This window comes from Cololabis saira, chromosome 4, assembly GCF_033807715.1.
Source record: "Cololabis saira isolate AMF1-May2022 chromosome 4, fColSai1.1, whole genome shotgun sequence".
Classification (NCBI taxonomy): Eukaryota; Metazoa; Chordata; class Actinopteri; order Beloniformes; family Belonidae; genus Cololabis; species Cololabis saira.
In genome coordinates, this window is record NC_084590.1 from 552668 (window position 1) to 573013 (window position 20346).

A 20346-nucleotide genomic window follows, 5' to 3' on the forward strand; every position below is an offset into this window, starting at 1 on the left:
AACCAGCAATGGCCACCACAATGTCAAAAACATAAAAATCATCTGCATGCCAACTTTTTATCTATGGCTGGTGTGGTGAGATTTGTCAAACAATTTGAAGACAAAGATTGGAGATAGAGCACAAGGTTGGACCAAAAAAACCTTTTGGTCCAATTCAGTTACTTCAGCTTTTACATAAAAACAGATATGCATTTAAACCAGACAACTTTACTTTGCATTCTTATTTGGAAAGGACAAATATTACTTTACAAAATGCATTTTGCCACCTAGAATTTTTTTTTATAAAAACACTGGATTTTTATAAGAAACATACATGTTTTTTTTTTTTTTTTTTTAAATCAGGCGTATGTTAAAGGCCAGACTCTGACAGTAAGGCTTCTCTAATGTATATTTTGTTGATATAACTACCAAAGTTGCATCAAGCTAAATGTTTGTTGGAATCCCATTCCATTAAGAGTTCCATTAACAAATTAACATATAAAGCAAAGTAATGGATAATATGCCTGTGCAAAACCACAATGAGAAAACATTTTACCACTTCCCAAGAAATTTTAACTTGACGTTAGAATTCCCCATCCTGGAGAAAGAACACCATCACTGCACAGTGCTCTCCATAAGTGGAGAACCATATTGAGTGACAGACTCGGGGATTAAAGCAAAAAAATATATTTTTGACTGAACATTTTTTTTCAGGCCAGTTCATATTCCCCCGCCTTCTATGCACTGCAACTATTCTGAAAAACACGTTTTCTCTTGCTTTAACATATATAAAGTGGTCTCCCCTCAGCCTGCCAACTCAGAGGAGGAGGAAAGTAACCAGATTCTGCATTGTCTGTACGGATGAGCCGTCCAGTGTCATGTGGATCTACGAGCCAATAAGATTCTGCTACCGTCGTTACGGAACGATGGGAGTGATTTACATCGGTCGGCCTCCGATGAGTGAAACCACGCCCAGAACTAACTCCGCCGTCCGGAGCTTCCACCATTTTTCCGTAGCAGTGTGTCGCGTCATTCAGGCAGCCAATCAGCACAGAGCCTCATTATCATAACCCCGCCGACTCAGAATCCCGCATAGATAATGAGGTTAGAGAATGGGAAGATAAAGACATGGCTCAGAGGCTGAATTTCTAATTTATTTAGCAAAAACAATCAAAAGCTTGTTTTTAAGACATTCAAGGCCTGTTTAAAATATGGTATTAGATGCCATAATAGTTCTCCATTAAGAACGGCCCCTTTTCTGCCGTGCGGTCGCTTCCAAAAGGTTTAAAGTATAAGTTAAATGCTGTCTTAGCCCTTCTGTTTTCTAATACAGCATTTAAGGTGTAAGACTACTTTAACCAACATAATTTAAATACTCAAGACCAATAGCATTTTATAGGAGGAAGGTGATTTTGAGCAGTTTTGTTATTGTCAGTTTGCTTTTAATTTATAGTCCACATCAATTGGTGCAGTACTCTCATTAGAGCCTTAGGCCTGTTCTCCTAGATCTGAGTCAACCTGGTAAACTGCTCTTATTCATCCAGTTGACCAGCTGCTCTGATGTCACTGCACTTGGCAAGGCTTTGGCAAAGGTGATGAATGAATGAATGAATGAATGAATGAATGAATGAATGAATGAATGAATGAATGAATCCTGGCATTTTTCATGGACAATCAGTGATGGTGTTAGTGCAGACAAAGAGATGATGTTATTGTCTTATCTTTCAATAATTCAGTATCGTTTTACTTTTTCATGATAAATTGTCTTTTTCTGTTTTATATTATGCATTTCTATATTGTGTTTTTGCTTTGAAGTCAGCTGCTACTACTGCTGTTATTGTTGTTTTATAAAGGGGAGGCATTTTCAGAAGCCTTTTTGGCTTCCACCTCTCCTGCACAATGTTTAATTTGACCATTGTTTTTACTGTTTATACAAATTCTGTTTTATGTGCAAATAAACTAAACTAATTGTTGAGAGGAAGGTTTTTCTTAATCCCATGGCGTCAACACCCCCCGTGGGCCTTGGCGATGCTTTGTTTTAATTAAACAGTGGGATTCTCCTGGTCCGCACCAGTTCTAAGTTTAGCTGCTTGGGCCAGCCGAGGCGACCTGCCGGGGCGACCCGCGTGAACGGGTCCCCGCCGGGGGCCCGCGCAGGGGAGATCCGCGAGAAGGGCCCGACGCGTCCAGAGTCGCCGCCGCCGACCGCCGTACCCGATCCCCCCCGCCGGTCCGCCTTCTGCGCGGCACCGGACACCGCCCCGCGACACCCCCGCCCGACGACGCGCAAATGCCGAACAATTCCGGACGAAGGCCCCGCGAGGCGGGCCGGGCTGCGGCGCGGGGCCTCCGGCGGCCGGGAGAGGAGAGCGACAGGCGACTGCTCCCCCAGACTACCCCCCTTGATCCAACACGCCCTCCTCTGTTTCTGATTGGCTAATACCAAGGCTCTGGCTCGCTTAATTGGTTTACAACAGCGTCAGTTTAATGCCTAAAGGCTGATTCATGGTTCCGCGTTAAACGTCGATTTAATGCAGAACCATAATTCAGGCTTAACATGATAACGCATGTGCAGATGTTTTTTTGTTCTCTCTTTTTTTTCCTAATTTTCCAACTGACGGAAATCCGTCTAGAGACGGAGAACTTTAATCCCAGCAGACTCCTGTCACTGAGTGCGTCTACATGGGAAGTTTAATTCCTCTTTAACTCAGAATTAAAATTAAATCTGATTTAAAATGAGTAAAAATTACCATGTAAACACCTAATTCCGAATGAAAATGACCATTCCGAATTAAACTTAAAGGGGACCCATTATGAAAAACAAGTTTTTTCTCTCCTCAGCCTGCCAACTCAGAGAAGGAGGAAATAACCAGATTCTGCAGTGTCTGTACAGCTGCCCGGATGAGCCGTCCAGTGTGATGTGACTTTTACGAGCCGTTCAGATTCTGCTCCCGTCGTGAGTCACGACGGGAGCAGATTTCCATAGGTCGGCCTCCGCTGCTGAAACCACGCCCACAACTAACTCCACCGGCCGGAGCTCCTCCATTGTTCCGAAGCAAAGTATATCGCTGGCTGTAAAGGGACAGTAAAAATGAGGTTTTGCATCGACACATACCCTCATAAAAAGGATCAGTACCAACAGTACGGACCCGGTAACTGCACACGAGTCAGTGGTAAGTGACGTTAATTTTCTATGTTATTTATATTTGTCTACGGGTAACACCAGAGCTGCGGTGAGTAGCTACGGTGGCTCCAGTGTTCCCTAACGGAGCCACTCACCGGAGCTCTGGTGTTACTCGTTAGGGAACACCAGAGCTCTATTAGTAATAAATGTTTTTCTGTCGATGGTTTCAGATATTCCAAGCACCTGAAGCTGTTCAGACACCTTGAGAAGACACGGTCCTTCCTTGAGCCAGCAATAGTGCATACATGTTATTTATATACAACTTTGTGTAGGGCTGGGCGATATATCGAGTATAGCCGATGTATCTCGGCTTCTACTCTGTGCGATGTACAAAATGACTATCGTGCATATTCGAATATAAATTTTCACGCATTTGCTTTTAGCCGCGGGCATTAAATTACAGGCTTTTCTCACTCTCTCGTCTCGTCTCTCCTTCTCTGAGACATAAAACAAGCGCACCCTGTCACATACGTGCTGTCGTGTGTGCATCATCATTGGCCCCGATGGCCCCCCGCAGCTGCAGGTGTCGGCGCTGCGGTCCGGGACCGCTGGTCACTTCCACCCCGCTTTAACTTTAACTTAACTTTAACTTTCCTAAACTCGGCCGTGAGCTCATCCGCGCGGTTGTTAAGCGTGACGGGACGGGAGGGGATGTTTTCTCCTCGCACGGCTCTCCAGAGAGCTGAGGAGTCGCTCAGCGCTACACGCGCAGCCGAGCCTTTAGGCTGATTTATGGTTCTGCGTTACACCAACGCAGAGCCTACGGCGTAAGTGCGCGTCGCCCTGTAGTCTACGCCGTAGGTTCTGCGTCGATTTAACGCGGAACCATAATTCAGGCTTTTCTCTTCCAGAGCTGAGAAACGTCACCTAGTGTTGCTTAAAAGTGGCCACATGAAATCAATCACTATCATCGAAACAAAGTCAAACAAGACTATATGTAATCATATTTCTAAAAGTAAGCAAAAGTGATGCAAATTAAAGGAGGAGAGGATGAAACATTGCAGTCCCTACACCTACAATTAGTCTTAATATAAAGGTGCTGTAAAGGCCCTCCTGCTCAGAGCAGCTCATGCTGGTAAAGCCAGGTAAAACCGGTGTCGTGCCAAAAAGTGATTGCCTGCCAGAATCTGATTTCTCCCCTGAAAATGGGTCTTTTTACCTGCCAAAAATTGATCGAAGGCCAAATACAATTAATGAAAGGTTGTTTCTACCTAAATATGATTTGATCTCATTCTTGAGCTTCATAAACACTAGAGCTCACATGATTGCTTTTAACTCTTTTAAAGGACCATTACAACACAAAATAGGCATTTTCACCTGCCAAAAATTGATTGAACGCCAAATACAGTTAATGAAAAGTTGTTTCTGCCTAAATATGACTTGATCTCCTTCTTGAGCTTCATAATCTGAAAATCTGACGTTTTAGCACTAACGTTCAACGCGCTCCCGCGGACAGAAATCAGAAGAAATCAGATTCTGGCAGGCAATCACTTTTTGGCACAACACCGGGACCAGAAGATTCTTAGCAGATATTCTTCAGACAGAGTCAGAGAGATGGAATGTGCACTTTCTGTTTTGAAATGACACTTTTTATGTTTGTGCCACTCCCTGCTTAGTAACTGTTTAATAAATACAGTTTTGATAAATTTGACTTATTCCCCCTTTTTTGCATGAAAGTTTAAAATAAGCATATATTAATGCAGTATGAACAAGAATGTTTTAATGTAGACATATAGAATCATCATACTGGTGTGATTGTATGCATCAAAGTGTTAATTCGGGGCTAAGGCAAAATATCGAGATATATATCGTGTATCGTGACATGGCCTAAAAATATCGAGATATTAATAAAAGGCCATATCGCCCAGCCCTAACTTGGTGTATATAAACAGTGTATGGTGTATATTAGTGGTGTATACAATGTGTACAAATGTTTTTTGTCTTTTTTTAACAATAAAGTTGCCATTTGTGAAAATTCAGTGTTGTGATTTCTTTACAGTTAACATGATTCATTTGTCTTGTAACATAAGAAATGATATGATGAGGAATCGGAGTAAATAACTGTGCTGTAACTGTTTAGAATTCACTTAAATCTTCCTGTGTGAATTAGTGTGAAGACGAGGTGATCCGTTCCCTCTTCAGGGAACTAAAGGCTGATTTATGCTTCCGCGTTTCACCAACGCAGAGCCTACGGCGTAGGGTACGCGTCGATTTAACGCAGAACTGTTAAACTCTCTCTGTCCACACTGAAACCGTTAAACTCTCTCTGTCCACACTGAAACCATTAAACTCTCTCTGTCCACACTGAAACCGTTAAACTCTCTCTGTCCACACTGAAACCGTTAAACTCTCTCTGTCCACACTGAAACCGTTAAACTCTCTCTGTCCACACTGAAACCATTAAACTCTCTCTGTCCACACTGAAACCGTTAAACTCTCTCTGTCCACACTGAAACCGTTAAACTCTCTCTGTCCACACTGAAACCGTTAAACTCTCTCTGTCCACACTGAAACCGTTAAACTCTCTCTGTCCACACTGAAACCGTTAAACTCTCTCTGTCCACACTGAAACCGTTAAACTCGCGGCCAGTTAGGACAGTCTAATACGAAATAAATAAAGCAATGGAATTGATTTAGTCGCTGACGCTCGCATGGGACAGCCGGCTGCTCTTCTGCCCGGAGAGGCTTTGTTCCCTCCCCTGCTACACGTCATTCAGGCAACCAATCAGCACAGAGCCTCATTATCATAGCCCTGCCCCTCAGAATCCCTCATATGGCACTTTTGCACTAGGACTTACTCGGCCCGACTCGGCTCGTCACGCCTCTACCCGTTTGTTTTTCCACAGCCAGGTGAGAAGTGGGCAGGTTGGGGTGAAGCTGCTGTGACGTACTCGATTGCGCAACCGCTTTGTTCATGTCGGCGCTGATCAGAAATCAGCTGGAGCTGCTGAGAGTAAAACAGCCCGTCTACATCCCTTTTTTAATTCTCTCCTCAGCCACCAGGTTTATGAACATCTGCACCTCAGAGTTGGATCACCAAACAGACATTTTGCGCTTTATAATAAAATCGCCGCGAGCCGCTCTCGCGCTGACTCCCGCTTCCTGATTCAAACGTCTGCCGGCCCCGCCCCCCGACCAATCAGTGGCGCGGAGGGTGGTGACGTCAGAAATAGGCTCAGCCCGCAAAGAACCTCGGCAGAATGGTTACAGAAATAGTATCGGCTTGGAGGGGCTCTACCCGTCTCAGCCCCTAGTGCAAACGTGCAAGACGGGGCTGCACCGAGCCGAGCCGGGCGGAGGCGGGACTAGTGCAAAAGCGCCAATAGAGAAGGAGATTAGAAGCGGTAAAACTAGAGACATGGCCCACAGGCTGAATTTCTAATTCATGTAGAAAAAACAAGCTTTTGATTGTTTTTAAGACATCCAAGGCCTGTTTAAAATATACATTAAATGCCATAATTGGTTCCTTTAATGGGCCTATTGCTGCACTGAAAGTAAAGGGGCTGAATAATTTTGCACGCCCAATTTTTCAGTTTTTTTTTTGTTAAAAAAAGTTTGAAATATCCAATACATTTCGTTCCACTTTATGATTGTGTCCCACTTGTTGTTGATTCTTCACAAAAAATTGCAGTTTTATATCTTTATGTTTGAAGCCTGAAATGTGGCAAAAGGTCACAAAGTTCAAGGGGGCCAAATACTTTCGCAAGGCACTGTAAACCCAATGTAATGTAAAAAGGTTGTGAGGTGGGGAAAGGGATGATGGAGTTAGTTGGTGTGTGTTATAGTCAGGTTCTGGGGAGCAGATAAAGCAACATTTCTAAATACTGTCATACAAGAACATGAGAAGGGTGTGATGGTGTTGTGAGTATCTTACCCTCTCCCTGCATATCTGAAGTCCATAGTGTCAGGTTGTCCCGTAACAACTGCATGATAAGTGTGGAGTCCTTGTAGCTCTCTTCACTCAGTGTGTCCAGTTCTGCAATGGCGTCATCAAACGCAGCTTTCGCCAACCTGAGCAAACACACTCCGGCTAAATTTCATTATTTATACTATAACATTTGTGTTTGACATGAAAATTAAATTAACCTTCAATACATTAATGGTCATCTTTTCAATTGAAATATGCAATGGGCAAAATAAAGACAATATATAGAGATCTTAATAATACGAATGTGTCTATCTGATGTGGCCCACTTTTTTTTTGCCTGCAAGTACTTTCTTATGTATATTTTCCATCCATGTGAAGATACAACCACATCCACAAATGAAAGGGTGTAAAGTATTCTTTGTTTCCACAAGTTAACTCAGAAGCCGATCTGCAGCTTAAAGCAGGCTATGATGTGGAATAATGCTCAGCTAACAAGTAGTTCCAATTTAGTCTCTTGTGACTGTTGTGGCTTTGGAGGAACAATCCTAGAAGTGTAACAAAGAATATCCCCCCTGCTTCCCAAGGGCACATGAGGAGACACACAGGGGCTGGAGCTGTATTGATAAGACAGTAACCTGCAGGCTCGGTCGGGCGAGTTGAGTATCTCATAGTAAAAGACGGAGAAGTTGAGGGCAAGTCCCAGACGAATAGGGTGTGTGGGCGGCAGCTCTAACATCGCCAGATCTGTTGCAGTTTTGTAGGCCACCAGACTGTTCTCTGCTGCTTCCTTTCTGTTGTTGCCAGTGGCAAACTCCGCCAAGTACCTGTGGTAGTCACCCTTCCTGGAAGAGGGAGAGACAAAGGCCACGGTTACATCATGGTTTTTAATTCAGAATTAATTATTCCCAATTAAATAATTCGGAATTAAACTATTTTCCTTCAAGTTTACACCCACTTACTTCGGAATTAAGTTTAATTCGGAATGGCCATTTTCATTCGGAATTAGGTGTTTACATGTGTTTTACTCATTTTAAATTGGATTTAATTTTAATTCTGAATTAAAGAGGAATTAAACTTCCCATGTAAACACACTGAAATAGGGACAGAAGACTGAATTTTGGAAGTGTATATCAAATCTAAAATCAATTTGGTGTTCTGTGATGTTCTTCATGAGTCCAGCTGTTATGACTTTACTTTTCTGTGATGAAGGCATACGTCGTGTCATATTTGGGAATTAGTAAAGGCTATAAGTTACTGCATTTGTTTCCCGACATTTCTGGCCTGGAAGGTTTATTGGAATTCAATTTTAGAAGCTATTTTACTAATCTCCAAATTGGAAATCGAAAAATAGACCAGTTCTAAATTTTCAAACTGAAAATTGGTTGTCTAGCCCTTTGACCAGTTCTAAAACTGACATGACTGCCGTTCACATGCAACCTGGAACAAACCGTTACACGGCTTAAGCATATCCGACTGGCACAGAATCCCATATTTCAGAGCCTAATTAATTGGTCTGTGGTCATGGTCAACCAAGCTACAGAAAAAGAGGCAATTATAGTGATTGACCAACGGTTCAGTGCACGTTTAATGCCAAATATCTTCTACTTTGTAGGAAGGTCACAGAAAAAAAAACTGAAAACCAAGAGAAAGAGAAAAGTTAGATAAATAAAAGAACTGGAGGAATAATTGGGAACTATTTAGAGTGTATGTTAACAGCTGATCATGTTATTGTTAAAATATTTCAGTGGTCGACTTTTGTTTTATTTTATTTCTACCCTAATCATTTTCTAACCATACCTGTCAAGTTTTACATTTAGAAATAAGGGACATTTTCCGCCACATGCTGTCCCACCAGCCCAACCAAGATTACATTTTAAGACAGGTTTACAAGAAATCTAAAATAACTAACTGTCAACCGCTTACAACCTACAATTATGTGTTAAGAATCCGACAGGCCAACCTTTGTCGACACTGAAATGCTGTGCTATGCATGTGCTATGTTAAGAGTCTAAATGAAAATACAAGTGAATTAAAGCACATTTATTTATTTTAAAATAATTTCATTTTAAATACGCATTGATTGTCTTCAAGTGAAACATTTACATTCTTTTAATTTGTCATTTTCACTCATGTGTGTCTCCGGCAGTGGTGTAAAGTAACGAAGTACAAGTACTTCGTTATTGTACTTAAGATTTTTGAGAATTTGTACTTTTATTGATACTTTCATTTTTCTGTACTTTTACTTCGTTATATTTTCAAGGAAAAAAAAAAAAAAAAAAAAAAAAAAAAAAAAAAAAATCGTACTTTTAATCTGCTATATTTAAAATTGGACACGTCGTTACTCGCTACAAATTAAAGTCTTACATTAAATGAAAATGTAGGCTATTGTTGTGAGAACAGCACAGCGGGGGCTGATTTATGGTTCCGCATTACACCGGCGCAGTGCTACGGCGTAGGGTACGCGGCGACGCACACCCTACGCCGTAGCCTACAGCAGCCGACGCGTGTCCATGGGCACCATTCTTTCAGTCCACCCCTTCTAAGGTGGTTTTGGCATTTAAAAGTTCAATCAGTTCAAGAGTCTCCTTCATCCTCCTTCAGCTGGGGTTGCTTAATTTTATCACTGCATACTACAGGCGAAATGAGAAATTAAAATGGGGTAATGGAGACAAACGCTAAAGAGGTCAGAATAATATCACCATTATTTAGAGTTGTAAACAAATTCTTGGAATAAAGCCACTTTCGACAGCATGACAATGTTGGGACTTCATTTCTTTGCAATCCTTTTGAAAATAATTTTGTACTTTGAATTTTGTACTTTTGTACTTAAGTACATTTTACACCATGTACTTAAGGTACTTTATTATATTTAATTTTAGGTACTTTTATACTTTTACTTAAGTAATGTTCTTAATTGGTACTTTTTACTTTTACTTAAGTAATTTTCAAGCAGAAAATTTGTACTTTTACTTAAGTACAATATTTTTGTACTTTTTCCACCTATTGTCTCCGGCCTTCACTGACTGATGACAGACATGTTTGAGCCTGGAGCCGCCGGTGCTGCTGACGGACATCGTTCTTCCCCCGAGAGACACTAACATCGCACTTACACGTCTTTCAGAACGCGCAACTGAGCCCCATCCTGCTCCTCCTTAGGAAAGTTAAATCGCTTTCCCATTTTTTAGAGATATTTACCGGTACACAAATTCTTGGCTTTTTGGGCAGAAATGCCTTCTCTCTTGTTCCATCCATCCATCCATCTCTGATTTGTTGTATCCACTAACCTCCCAGAACTGCCCCCAGGCTGAGCAGGGGGCAGTTCTCGTGAGGCCAGGGACAATTCCGTTTGGAGAGGCACAGGAATGCTGTTTAAAAATGATTATATTATAAAACGGGACATTTAAGGGAAAATACTAATATGGGAGGAAGGTGGGAAAGAGGGCTAAAATACGGTAGTTTCCAGCCAAAATAGGAGACTTGACAGGTATGTTTCTCACATTTAACCCAAAATGGATTTTAACAGCAAGTATCAATGTTTTCCGTTTACACAATGGTCCGTAAAAATAAATGTTGTTTTGTGAAGTGCGTCTTTAAAGTCATTTTAAAAATCAAAAAAGGGGATATTTTTTATTATTTATTTTGATTGTACTTACAAAACAAATGGGGTATGAGAGCACCTAAGAGGGTCATCAATCTGATAAATACTAGGGCTGGGCGATATATCGAGATTTCAATATATATCGATATATTTTCAAACGCGATATGGTACGAGACAATATCGTTTATATCGATTTTAAAAAAATTGATGAAATGATTTTGATATAGCTTGTTTTGTGACAAATTAACTTGAATGTTTTATTTGAGATTTGCACAAATGTTTTGTTATTTGCCCAACTGTCAACCTCAGTGGAAAAGTCTGCCTGTTACTGTCTACATTGTATTAATTGCACAGTGTATTTTAATTTAATTGTTATGCAGGAAAGGGATATTTGTTTTATTTTATTCAAGAAGCATTTTTATTCTATATATGCAGGCAGTTAATTTTTATTTCATTTGTTTTATACATTGTGATATTGTGCAGACCTCTGTTAATAAAGGAACCTGTGTTTGGCACGAGGCTTTGTATTAAAACTGACTGTTTTTTTTTAAGTTATTCTATGCAACTTCCTAGAGCTAGCAAGATTTGAAAGTGGCGCTTCCTCTAAGCCCCGCCCCCCCCGCCCCCACCCACGAGCGCTCCGTCCAAAGCCACGCCCCCACAAACACGAACGCGCATACGATTATTAAACATTTTGGACAGCACATTTACAGCAAAACTACCCCATGTCTCATTCACCTGTAAGCGAGGCCGGTTTAAGGGGGGGCGGGGGGGGGCTGTGCCCACCCAAACGTGCATCCTGCCTGTCTCCATCCCGGAGAGCGGGAGCGCGCTGCCGTGCGCTGCAGGCTCTAAAGCCACGGCTACGCCGTACCCTACGCCGTAGCCTACGGCGTAGCCGTGCACCGGCGCTCTCCGCTCTCGCCGTGAGACGCCTACATCCCCACGGACCCCATACAGCTTCCGAGCATGAGCTGCTGCGGCTTTTCACGGCTGCGGCTGTTCACGTGTCCCCGCGGGCTGCTGCGGGGGACTAACGGCTCCCGCTCCCCGGTCACACACAGCGGGACCGAGCTGCTCTGGAAATAACTACATAATATCTATATACTGGGCTCCGTGGCAGAAGGGAGGGGGGGGGGTTACACTGGGACACTGCGAGCCCAGGAGAACCCGTGGGAAGTGGACACGGGGGCGGCTGGAAGCGAGTGCGCGCATAGGACAGGGCGGGGGGGCGTGGTTTAAAATGAAGACATCTGATTGGTTCTTTCCCTTCCTGGACCTGGACCAATCCATATCATTCGGACCGAATGGGGGGGGCTTAGAAGTGCCTCTTTCAAATCTTGCTAGCTGATCAGGGATCAGGGATTTGTTGCATAGAATACCTTTAAGGGTTTGCCTCAGAAAATGAAGCTAACAGAGATGCTAACAGAGATGCTATGCTATAATGCTTTGGCACAGAAAAAATATCGATATATATCGAGTATCGCCATTCAGCTAGAAAATATCGAGATATGACTTTTGGTCCATATCGCCCAGCGCTAATAAATACCAAAGGAGAAAGCTTACATTTTATTGTAGAAGACCTTAGACTCTCCCATGACTGCAGAAGGGAGAAGGTGCCGTTCCAGTGCATCTAGGATGTCACCACAGATAGACTTCAGCTCCTTCTCAACCTGCCAGCAAAAACATTATTCAGTCACAAACATTGTTTTTTTTTTTTTTTTTTTTCAACATTTAGCAATCAAGTCTCCCTCAAATTGTCTTTCCTGCTCCAGTGCGATTACAAATGAGAAGGAGGGTCCACATGACCTGAATTTATTCTTTCTGTCTTCAACAGTCCATGTGGACCATCCACATGGACAAATATGCAAAATCAACCATGTCCAAATGGATTATGGTTGCCATTAAACATATCCATGAATGCTGGTACCAACTATAGCTGTCTTCAGCTTTATTTGGAGCATTGTTTAGTTCTTCAAACTAAATGCTATGAACATTTTTAAAAGGCGGGTATCATCTAAAAATGAATAAGTCTAAAATAATCTAATCATGATGACCCCGGTTGATTTGATGGCACCCTCTTTCTTCAGGGGTGAGGGGGTGAGCACCAAATATCTTCTTTGGACTTTTCCTTTCTGGATCCAGCCTTGCCAGCTTTCCCATAGGTTAATAAAGTGAAAAAAGAAAGCAACTTCTGTTTTAAGTCTGAGTGCATGCATTGAGTGAAAGATTTGTCCTACAAACAGTCTCCACCAGCTGGGGCCTTAAAGTTGCCAGTGATGGATTCAATGCAGTGGCAATTTCATTTCATATACCTGAGTAATAAATCATGAGATTGGCAATTTAACATTCTTTTTTCAGCCTCATAGATCATTTTTTACTGTCTTTTCATTGTGATATTATACAACATATTTTTTGTTGCTTGTAATTGACAGTTTTTCAGTGCTGATCACCATTATGTTAAAGTTAGTATTAACGCTTTTTATTTCACTCACACAACTTTTGAGGTGCTTTTTCAGGACAGTCATCGTCTGTATCTGGCACTGTTCACAATGTCACGTTTACAGCACAATTTACAACATGTTGATGGAACTGCACCAGCATTTGTTGTGGATGTGAAATAAAAGTCTACACACCCAATGTAGGATGACTGAACTTTATCGACGTTCTCAAAAGAAAAAGAAAACTCATCCTGCATTCATGTCAATAATGGATCGATGGATCCCCAAATACAGAACTTAGCAACTTTGAAAATCAAGGTGCATTTTCTTTGCAAGACATTAAAAAAAAATGTCCAACTGTTTCTTCAATTATAGCAGCTATTTCTTATAACAAGTAGGAGAATGGAGGGAGGACTTGCAGCTACGACTCTGCAGTCTGTCCTGTAGCTGCTCATACCAATAAACCTGTGATCTCTTTGAAACAAGGAACAGATTTGAGAAAATGAGTCACTAAGGACCCTGGGGGACCGAGGTTCCAGTCCTGGATGTTCCAGTCCTGGGGGACCGAGGTTCCAGTCCTGGGGGACCGAGGTTCCAGTCCTGGGGGACCGAGGTTCCAGTCCTGGGGGACCGAGGTTCCAGTCCTGGAGGACCGAGGGTCCAGTCCCGGGGGACCGAGGTTCCAGTCCTGGTTCCAGTCCCGGGGGACCGAGGTTCCAGTCCTGGTTCCAGTCCCGGGGGACCGAGGTTCCAGTCCTGGGGGACCGAGGTTCCAGTCCTGGATGTTCCAGTCCCGGGGGACCGAGGTTCCAGTCCCGGGGGACCGAGGTTCCAGTCCCGGGGGACCGAGGTTCCAGTCCCGGGGGACCGAGGTTCCAGTCCTGGTTCCAGTCCTGGAAGACCGAGGTTCCAGTCCTGGTTCCAGTCCTGGGGGACCGAGGTTCCAGTCCTGGTTCCAGTCCCGGGGGACCGAGGTTCCAGTCCTGGTTCCAGTCCCGGGGGACCGAGGTTCCAGTCCCGGGGGACCGAGGTTCCAGTCCTGGTTCCAGTCCCGGGGGACCGAGGTTCCAGTCCTGGTTCCAGTCCCGGAGGGCTGAGGTTCCAATCCTGGTTCCAGTCCTGGTTCCAGTCCTGGTTCCAGTCCTGGAGGTTCCAGTCCTGGTTCCAGTCCTGGAGGTTCCAGTCCCGGGGGACCGAGGTTCCAGTCCTGGAGGTTCCAGTCCCGGGGGACCGAGGTTCCAGTCCTGGTTCCAGTCCCGGAGGACCGAGGTTCCAGTCCTGGAGGTTCCAGTCCCGGAGGACCGAGGTTCCAGTCCTGGAGGTTCCAGTCCCGGAGGACCGAGGTTCCAGTCCTGGAGGACCGAGGTTCCAGTCCTGGAGGTTCCAGTCCTGGTTCCAGTCCCGGAGGACTGAGGTTCCAGTCCTGGAGGACCAAGGTTCCAGTCCCGGAGGTTCCAGTCCTGGAGGACTGAGGTTCCAGTCCTGGAGGTTCCAGTCCTGGAGGTTCCAGTCCTGGAGGTTCCAGTCCTGGAGGTTCCAGTCCCGGGGGACCGAGGTTCCAGTCCTGGAGGTTCCAGTCCCGGAGGACTGAGGTTCCAGTCCTGGAGGTTCCAGTCCTGGAGGTTCCAGTCCCGGGGGACCGAGGTTCCAGTCCCGGGGGACCGAGGTTCCAGTCCTGGAGGACCGAGGATCCAGTCCTGGAGGTTCCAGTCCCGGGGGACCGAGGTTCCAGTCCCGGGGGACCGAGGTTCCAGTCCCGGAGGACCGAGGTTCCAGTCCCGGAGGACCGAGGATCCAGTCCTGGAGGACCGAGGATCCAGTCCTGGAGGACCGAGGTTCCAGCGCTGGGGGACTGAGGTTCCAGTCCTGGAGGTTCCAGTCCCGGAGGACCGAGGTTCCAGTCCCGGAGGACCGAGGTTCCAGTCCTGGAGGTTCCAGTCCTGGAGGTTCCAGTCCTGGAGGACCGAGGTTCCAGTCCCGGAGGACCGAGGTTCCAGTCCCGGAGGACCGAGGTTCCAGTCCTGGAGGTTCCAGTCCTGGAGGTTCCAGTCCTGGAGGACCGAGGTTCCAGTCCTGGAGGTTCCAGTCCCGGAGGACTGAGGTTCCAGTCCTGGAGGTTCCAGTCCTGGAGGTTCCAGTCCTGGAGGTTCCAGTCCTGGAGGTTCCAGTCCTGGAGGTTCCAGTCCTGGAGGTTCCAGTCCCGGAGGACTGAGGTTCCAGTCCTGGAGGTTCCAGTCCCGGGGGACTGAGGTTCCAGTCCTGGAGGTTCCAGTCCCGGAGGTTCCAGTCCCGGAGGTTCCAGTCCCGGGGGACTGAGGTTCCAGTCCTGGAGGACCGAGGATCCAGTCCTGGAGGACCGAGGTTCCAGTCCCGGAGGACTGAGGTTCCAGTCCTGGAGGACCGAGGTTCCAGTCCTGGAGGACCGAGGATCCAGTCCTGGAGGACCGAGGATCCAGTCCTGGAGGACTGAGGTTCCAGTCCTGGAGGTTCCAGTCCCGGAGGACCGAGGTTCCAGTCCCGGAGGTTCCAGTCCCGGAGGACTGAGGTTCCAGTCCTGGAGGACCGAGGATCCAGTCCTGGAGGACTGAGGTTCCAGTCCTGGAGGTTCCAGTCCCGGAGGACTGAGGTTCCAGTCCTGGAGGTTCCAGTCCTGGAGGTTCCAGTCCTGGAGGTTCCAGTCCTGGAGGTTCCAGTCCCGGAGTTTCCAGTCCCGGGGGACCGAGGTTCCAGTCCTGGAGGTTCCAGTCCCGGAGGACTGAGGTTCCAGTCCTGGAGGTTCCAATCCTGGTTCCAGTCCTGGAGGACCGAGGTTCCAGCGCTGGGGGACTGAGGTTCCAGTCCTGGAGGTTCCAGTCCCGGAGGACCGAGGTTCCAGTCCCGGAGGACCGAGGTTCCAGTCCTGGAGGTTCCAGTCCCGGAGGACTGAGGTTCCAGTCCTGGAGGTTCCAGTCCCGGAGGACTGAGGTTCCAGTCCTGGAGGTTCCAGTCCTGGAGGACTGAGGTTCCAGTCCTGGAGGACTTAGGTTCCAGTCCTGGAGGACCGAGGTTCCAGTCCTGGAGGACCGAGGTTCCAGTCCTGGAGGTTCCAGTCCTGGAGGACCGAGGTTCCAGCGCTGGGGGACTGAGGTTCCAGTCTGGGGGACCGAGGTTCCAGCCCTTAACCATAACTACCGGTGCTCCCCTGGCAGCCCGCTGCTCCTAGTCCAACTAGTGAGGGTTAAAAGCACAGGACTCATTTCTCCTTGTGGGATGAATAATAAACATAAACATGAAGGGGGATCCTTGGACAGCCTAAATACAGTTTGTAATCCTGACAATACATCTCAGTGTTTTTAATGAGGGTTTACCGTTTGCCTGTATTCTCTGATCATCTTCAGCTTCTCTTCACCTCCCTTGCTCTCTTCCCTCTGTTCAATACTACTGATTATCCTCCAGGAGGCTCTCCGTGCTCCAATCACGTTCTTGTAGGCCACCGATAGCAGGTTCCTCTCCTCCACTGTGAGTTCCACATCCATACCTGCCACTTTCTTCATAGACACCACCATTTCTGTTAAAGAGACAAAAATTAGTATTTTGTGCACAATGACAGCAATTTTTTATTACGTTTTAAAATTTACACTGCATCTAAAAGGTATACTTAAAGATTAGTTATTAAGTTTCTTGTATTGGCTGTCTAAATGAGTTTAAATCCAAAAAAACTGCACAGGAGTTGATGTCTAAAGCACCAAATGGATGGTGATGTAGATGTTGTAATTCATGCTTGACATAATTAATTAAAACACTATCATTGAGTTGACTGGCTAAGATCTTGTGTTATGGTTGACGGTTCCTGATGTCATCACCTGACATCTAAGACTGGTTTCAATGTGACATTACTGGGTTTTTTTAACCAATCCTGGTCATCCCGCTGCTGCTTCCACCTGCCTGCTGTGCTGCTGACGTCCCCGACCCCCAGTCTGGCAGGAGGGTCCCCCCTTATGATCCAAGTCCTGGTCCAGGTTTCTTCCTCCTAAAGTGGAGTTTTCTTGCCACTGTTTGGCTTAAGGCTTTTCTCCCACTAGGGGAGTTTTTTACCTGCCATTGTTTATGTAATAATTGCTCGTAGGGCTGGGCGATATATTGAGATTTTAATATATATCGATATATTTTCAAACGCGATATGGTACGAGACAATATCTTTTATATCGATTTAAAAAAAAAAAAAAATTATGATTTTGATATAGCTTATTTTGTGACAAATTGACTTGAATTTTTTATTTGAGACTTGCACAAATGTTTTGTTATTTGCACAACTGTCAACCTCAGTGGAAAAGTCTGCCTGTTACTGTTTACATTGTAATTGCACAGTGTATTTTAATTTAATTGTTATGCAGGAAAGGGATATTTGTTTTATTTATTCAAGAAGCATTTTTATTCTATATATGCAGGCAGTTTATTTTTATTTCATTTGTTTTATACATTTTGATATTGTGCAGACCTCTGTTAATAAAGGAACCTGTGTGACATTTGGTACGAGGCTTTGTATTAAAACTGACTGTTTTTTTAAGAGTTTGCCTCAGAAAAAAATGAAGCTAACAGAGATGCTATGCTATAATGCTTTGGGGGAAGCCCCAATTATGTCTCAGAAAAAATATCGATATATATCAAGTATCGCCATTCAGCTAGAAAATATCGAGATATGACTTTTGGTCCATATCGCCCAGCCCTAGCTTACAGTTTAAGATTAAGATTCCCAGAATATTCTAATTTTTTGAGATAGGATATTTGAGTTTTCTTAAACTGTAAGCCATGATCAGCAATATTAAAATAATAAAAGGATTGCAATATTTCAGTTGATTTGTAATGAATCCAGAATGTATGACATTTTTGTTTTTGTAATTGCATTACAGAAAATCACAATATTCTAATTTTCTGAGACAGTCCTGTATGGTGTCATCCTGCAAAATCATACCTTTTTGAAGCCAGCAAGGTTACCATTTAGTCAGAAACCATATATCACTCTATAAGTCTGCTACTTTCAGTCCAAATCCCATGAATGAGTCATGATACATTCATTTAACGTTACTGGTATGACCGATGGCAAAGATACTCGTCCAAAAGCAGCCTATATAAGACCAAGTCTAATAGTATATTAGAAGTGTAAAAGAGAGGAAAAGAGTGGTGCACCTTGGCAGATCGATGTGTGTAGCCTGCTCGATAGGAAACACCCCACTCATGATTCAACTAACTATTACTGTTACCATAGTCCCCCGTTATGTGTTAGGTTCATCATTACAGAGACACTAACGTTGATCCAGTAGCTCCAGTGTTAAGGTGCAGAGCACAGAGAGAACATTTCCAGTGTTTAAGTGCAGAGCACAGAGAATATTTCCAGTGTTAAGGTGCAGAGCACAGAGAATATTTCCAGTGTTAAAGTGCAGAGCACAGAGAATATTTCCAGTGTTAAGGTGCAGAGCACAGAGAATATTTCCAGTGTTAAAGTGCAGAGCACAGAGAATATTTCCAGTGTTAAAGTGCAGAGCACAGAGAATATTTCCAGTGTTAAAGTGCAGAGCACAGAGAATATTTCCAGTGTTAAAGTGCAGAGCACAGAGAGAATATTTCCAGTGTTAAGGTGCAGAGCACAGAGAATATTTCCAGTGTTAAAGTGCAGAGCACAGAGAGAATATTTCCAGTGTTAAGGTGCAGAGCACAGAGAATATTTCCAGTGTTAAAGTGCAGAGCACAGAGAGAATATTTCCAGTGTTAAGGTGCAGAACACAGACAGAATATTTCCAGTGTTAAGGTGCAGAGCACAGAGAATATTTCCAGTGTTAAAGTGCAGAGCACAGAGAGAATATTTCCAGTGTTAAAGTGCAGAGCACAGAGAGAATATTTCCAGTGTTAAAGTGCAGAGCACAGAGAGAATATTTCTCCTGACAGCTCACGCTTCAGCATCCGCCATTTTGTTGTAGCCCCATCGCTAACAGCACTGTGTCCATCACATCCCTTTAGTTTTGGCATAACAAAAAAGCTTCAAAGCGCTGGCGCATGCGATTTGATCTCATGAGAATTTCTTACAAAGAAATAGCCATCCGTTATGTCTATCAACGGTTAGCTGAAAAACAATGACAGTAACGCAGCTGGCCATGGCAAACAAGGGAGCTGAGTGGTGCTAAAGCCTGATTCATGGTTCCACGTTAAATCGACGGCGTATGGAGCGCGTCGCCGAGTACCCTACTACGTAGGCTCTGCGTTGGTGTAACGCGGAACCATAAATCAGCCTGCTCGCAGGGGGAGGAGATCCAATCAGAGCCGGCCCTCTAAGTGCAGCTTACCGTCATATCGCTCGGCCTGTTCGGCAAGTTTTGCCTGATAAACTAGGTCTTCCCGCTCTCCCATTGTGTAACAAGATGCAAGTACAGTGGCAAGCTAGAAAAGTGTAGCTGACAGATGTGCAGGAGGAGAGCGCAGTCCTGTAACAGATCAACTGGTCGAGGTGGAGCGTTGTTCCCGGTTGTTCCGCACCAGCGCAGCGATGGCTGGAGAGACTAAAGATGGCAGCCGGTCTGCACCGGCCCTGCGCATGCGCACTCCGGCCTCCCATACTATATACATACGCCCTTTTCTGCTAGCACCTATTTGTATCTTATTATCAGTACTGGAGTTGAGGAGGGATGAGGGGAGGTGGCATCCCTCCTGAAATAAAAAAGATCAAAATCATCCTCCCTGTAAAACTGAACAATGAATGTGGTATTACTGCTATTTCAACATTTAGAGTCATCACCAGAAAAATAACTTATTTGACAATTTTCACCTGTTTCAGGTAAATTTTCACTTGAAATAAGTAGGAAAATCTGACAGTGGGACAAGATTTGTCTTCTTATTACAAGCAAAAAAAATCTTGTTCCACTGGCAGATTTTTCTACTTATTTCAAGTGAAAATCTACTTGAATTGTTGTTTTTTCCAGTGATGAGTCTTGTTTTAAGTTCAATGATATTTTTTTTACTAAACTTAGACATTTTAATTAGAAATAAGACAAATATTCTTGTTAACATTTTGAGTTTTTGCAGTGATCCATTTTACTTATCCTGTGAAGGACAGAGTCATATTGATAAGTTCAGAAAACTGTTTTTCATTGTTGTGTTTTGATGTATTTGATGTAAGCCCAGTGGATATTTAAAGCTTACAGAAGGCTGCATTTAACTGCTGCTATGTCATTCCTGCAGTATTTCTGCAGGTGTTTTGTTCACTGCTATTATTTGTAATATATTATATTATTTGTAATCAGCACAA

General features: G+C 44.3%; 1 protein-coding gene across 2 annotated transcripts in view; it reads right to left on the reverse strand.

The window, feature by feature from the left end:
- The window catches only part of LOC133441396 (14-3-3 protein epsilon-like), a 30149-nt gene extending 10539 nt beyond the window's left edge, over positions 1-19610 (reverse strand). Inside the window, exons 1-5 of one of the 2 annotated variants that reach the window (XM_061718638.1) lie at positions 19388-19610; positions 16418-16617; positions 12196-12302; positions 7667-7873; positions 7038-7174 (exon numbers count right to left, since the gene is read on the reverse strand). In XM_061718638.1, coding sequence (XP_061574622.1) covers positions 7038-7174; positions 7667-7873; positions 12196-12302; positions 16418-16617; positions 19388-19451 — 715 coding nt within the window. In that variant the 5' untranslated portion in view covers positions 19452-19610. The remainder of the gene's footprint in view (positions 1-7037; positions 7175-7666; positions 7874-12195; positions 12303-16417; positions 16618-19387) is intronic. The other variant, XM_061718639.1, reaches the window with a different exon arrangement.
- Between the last annotated feature and the right edge of the window lie 736 nt (positions 19611-20346).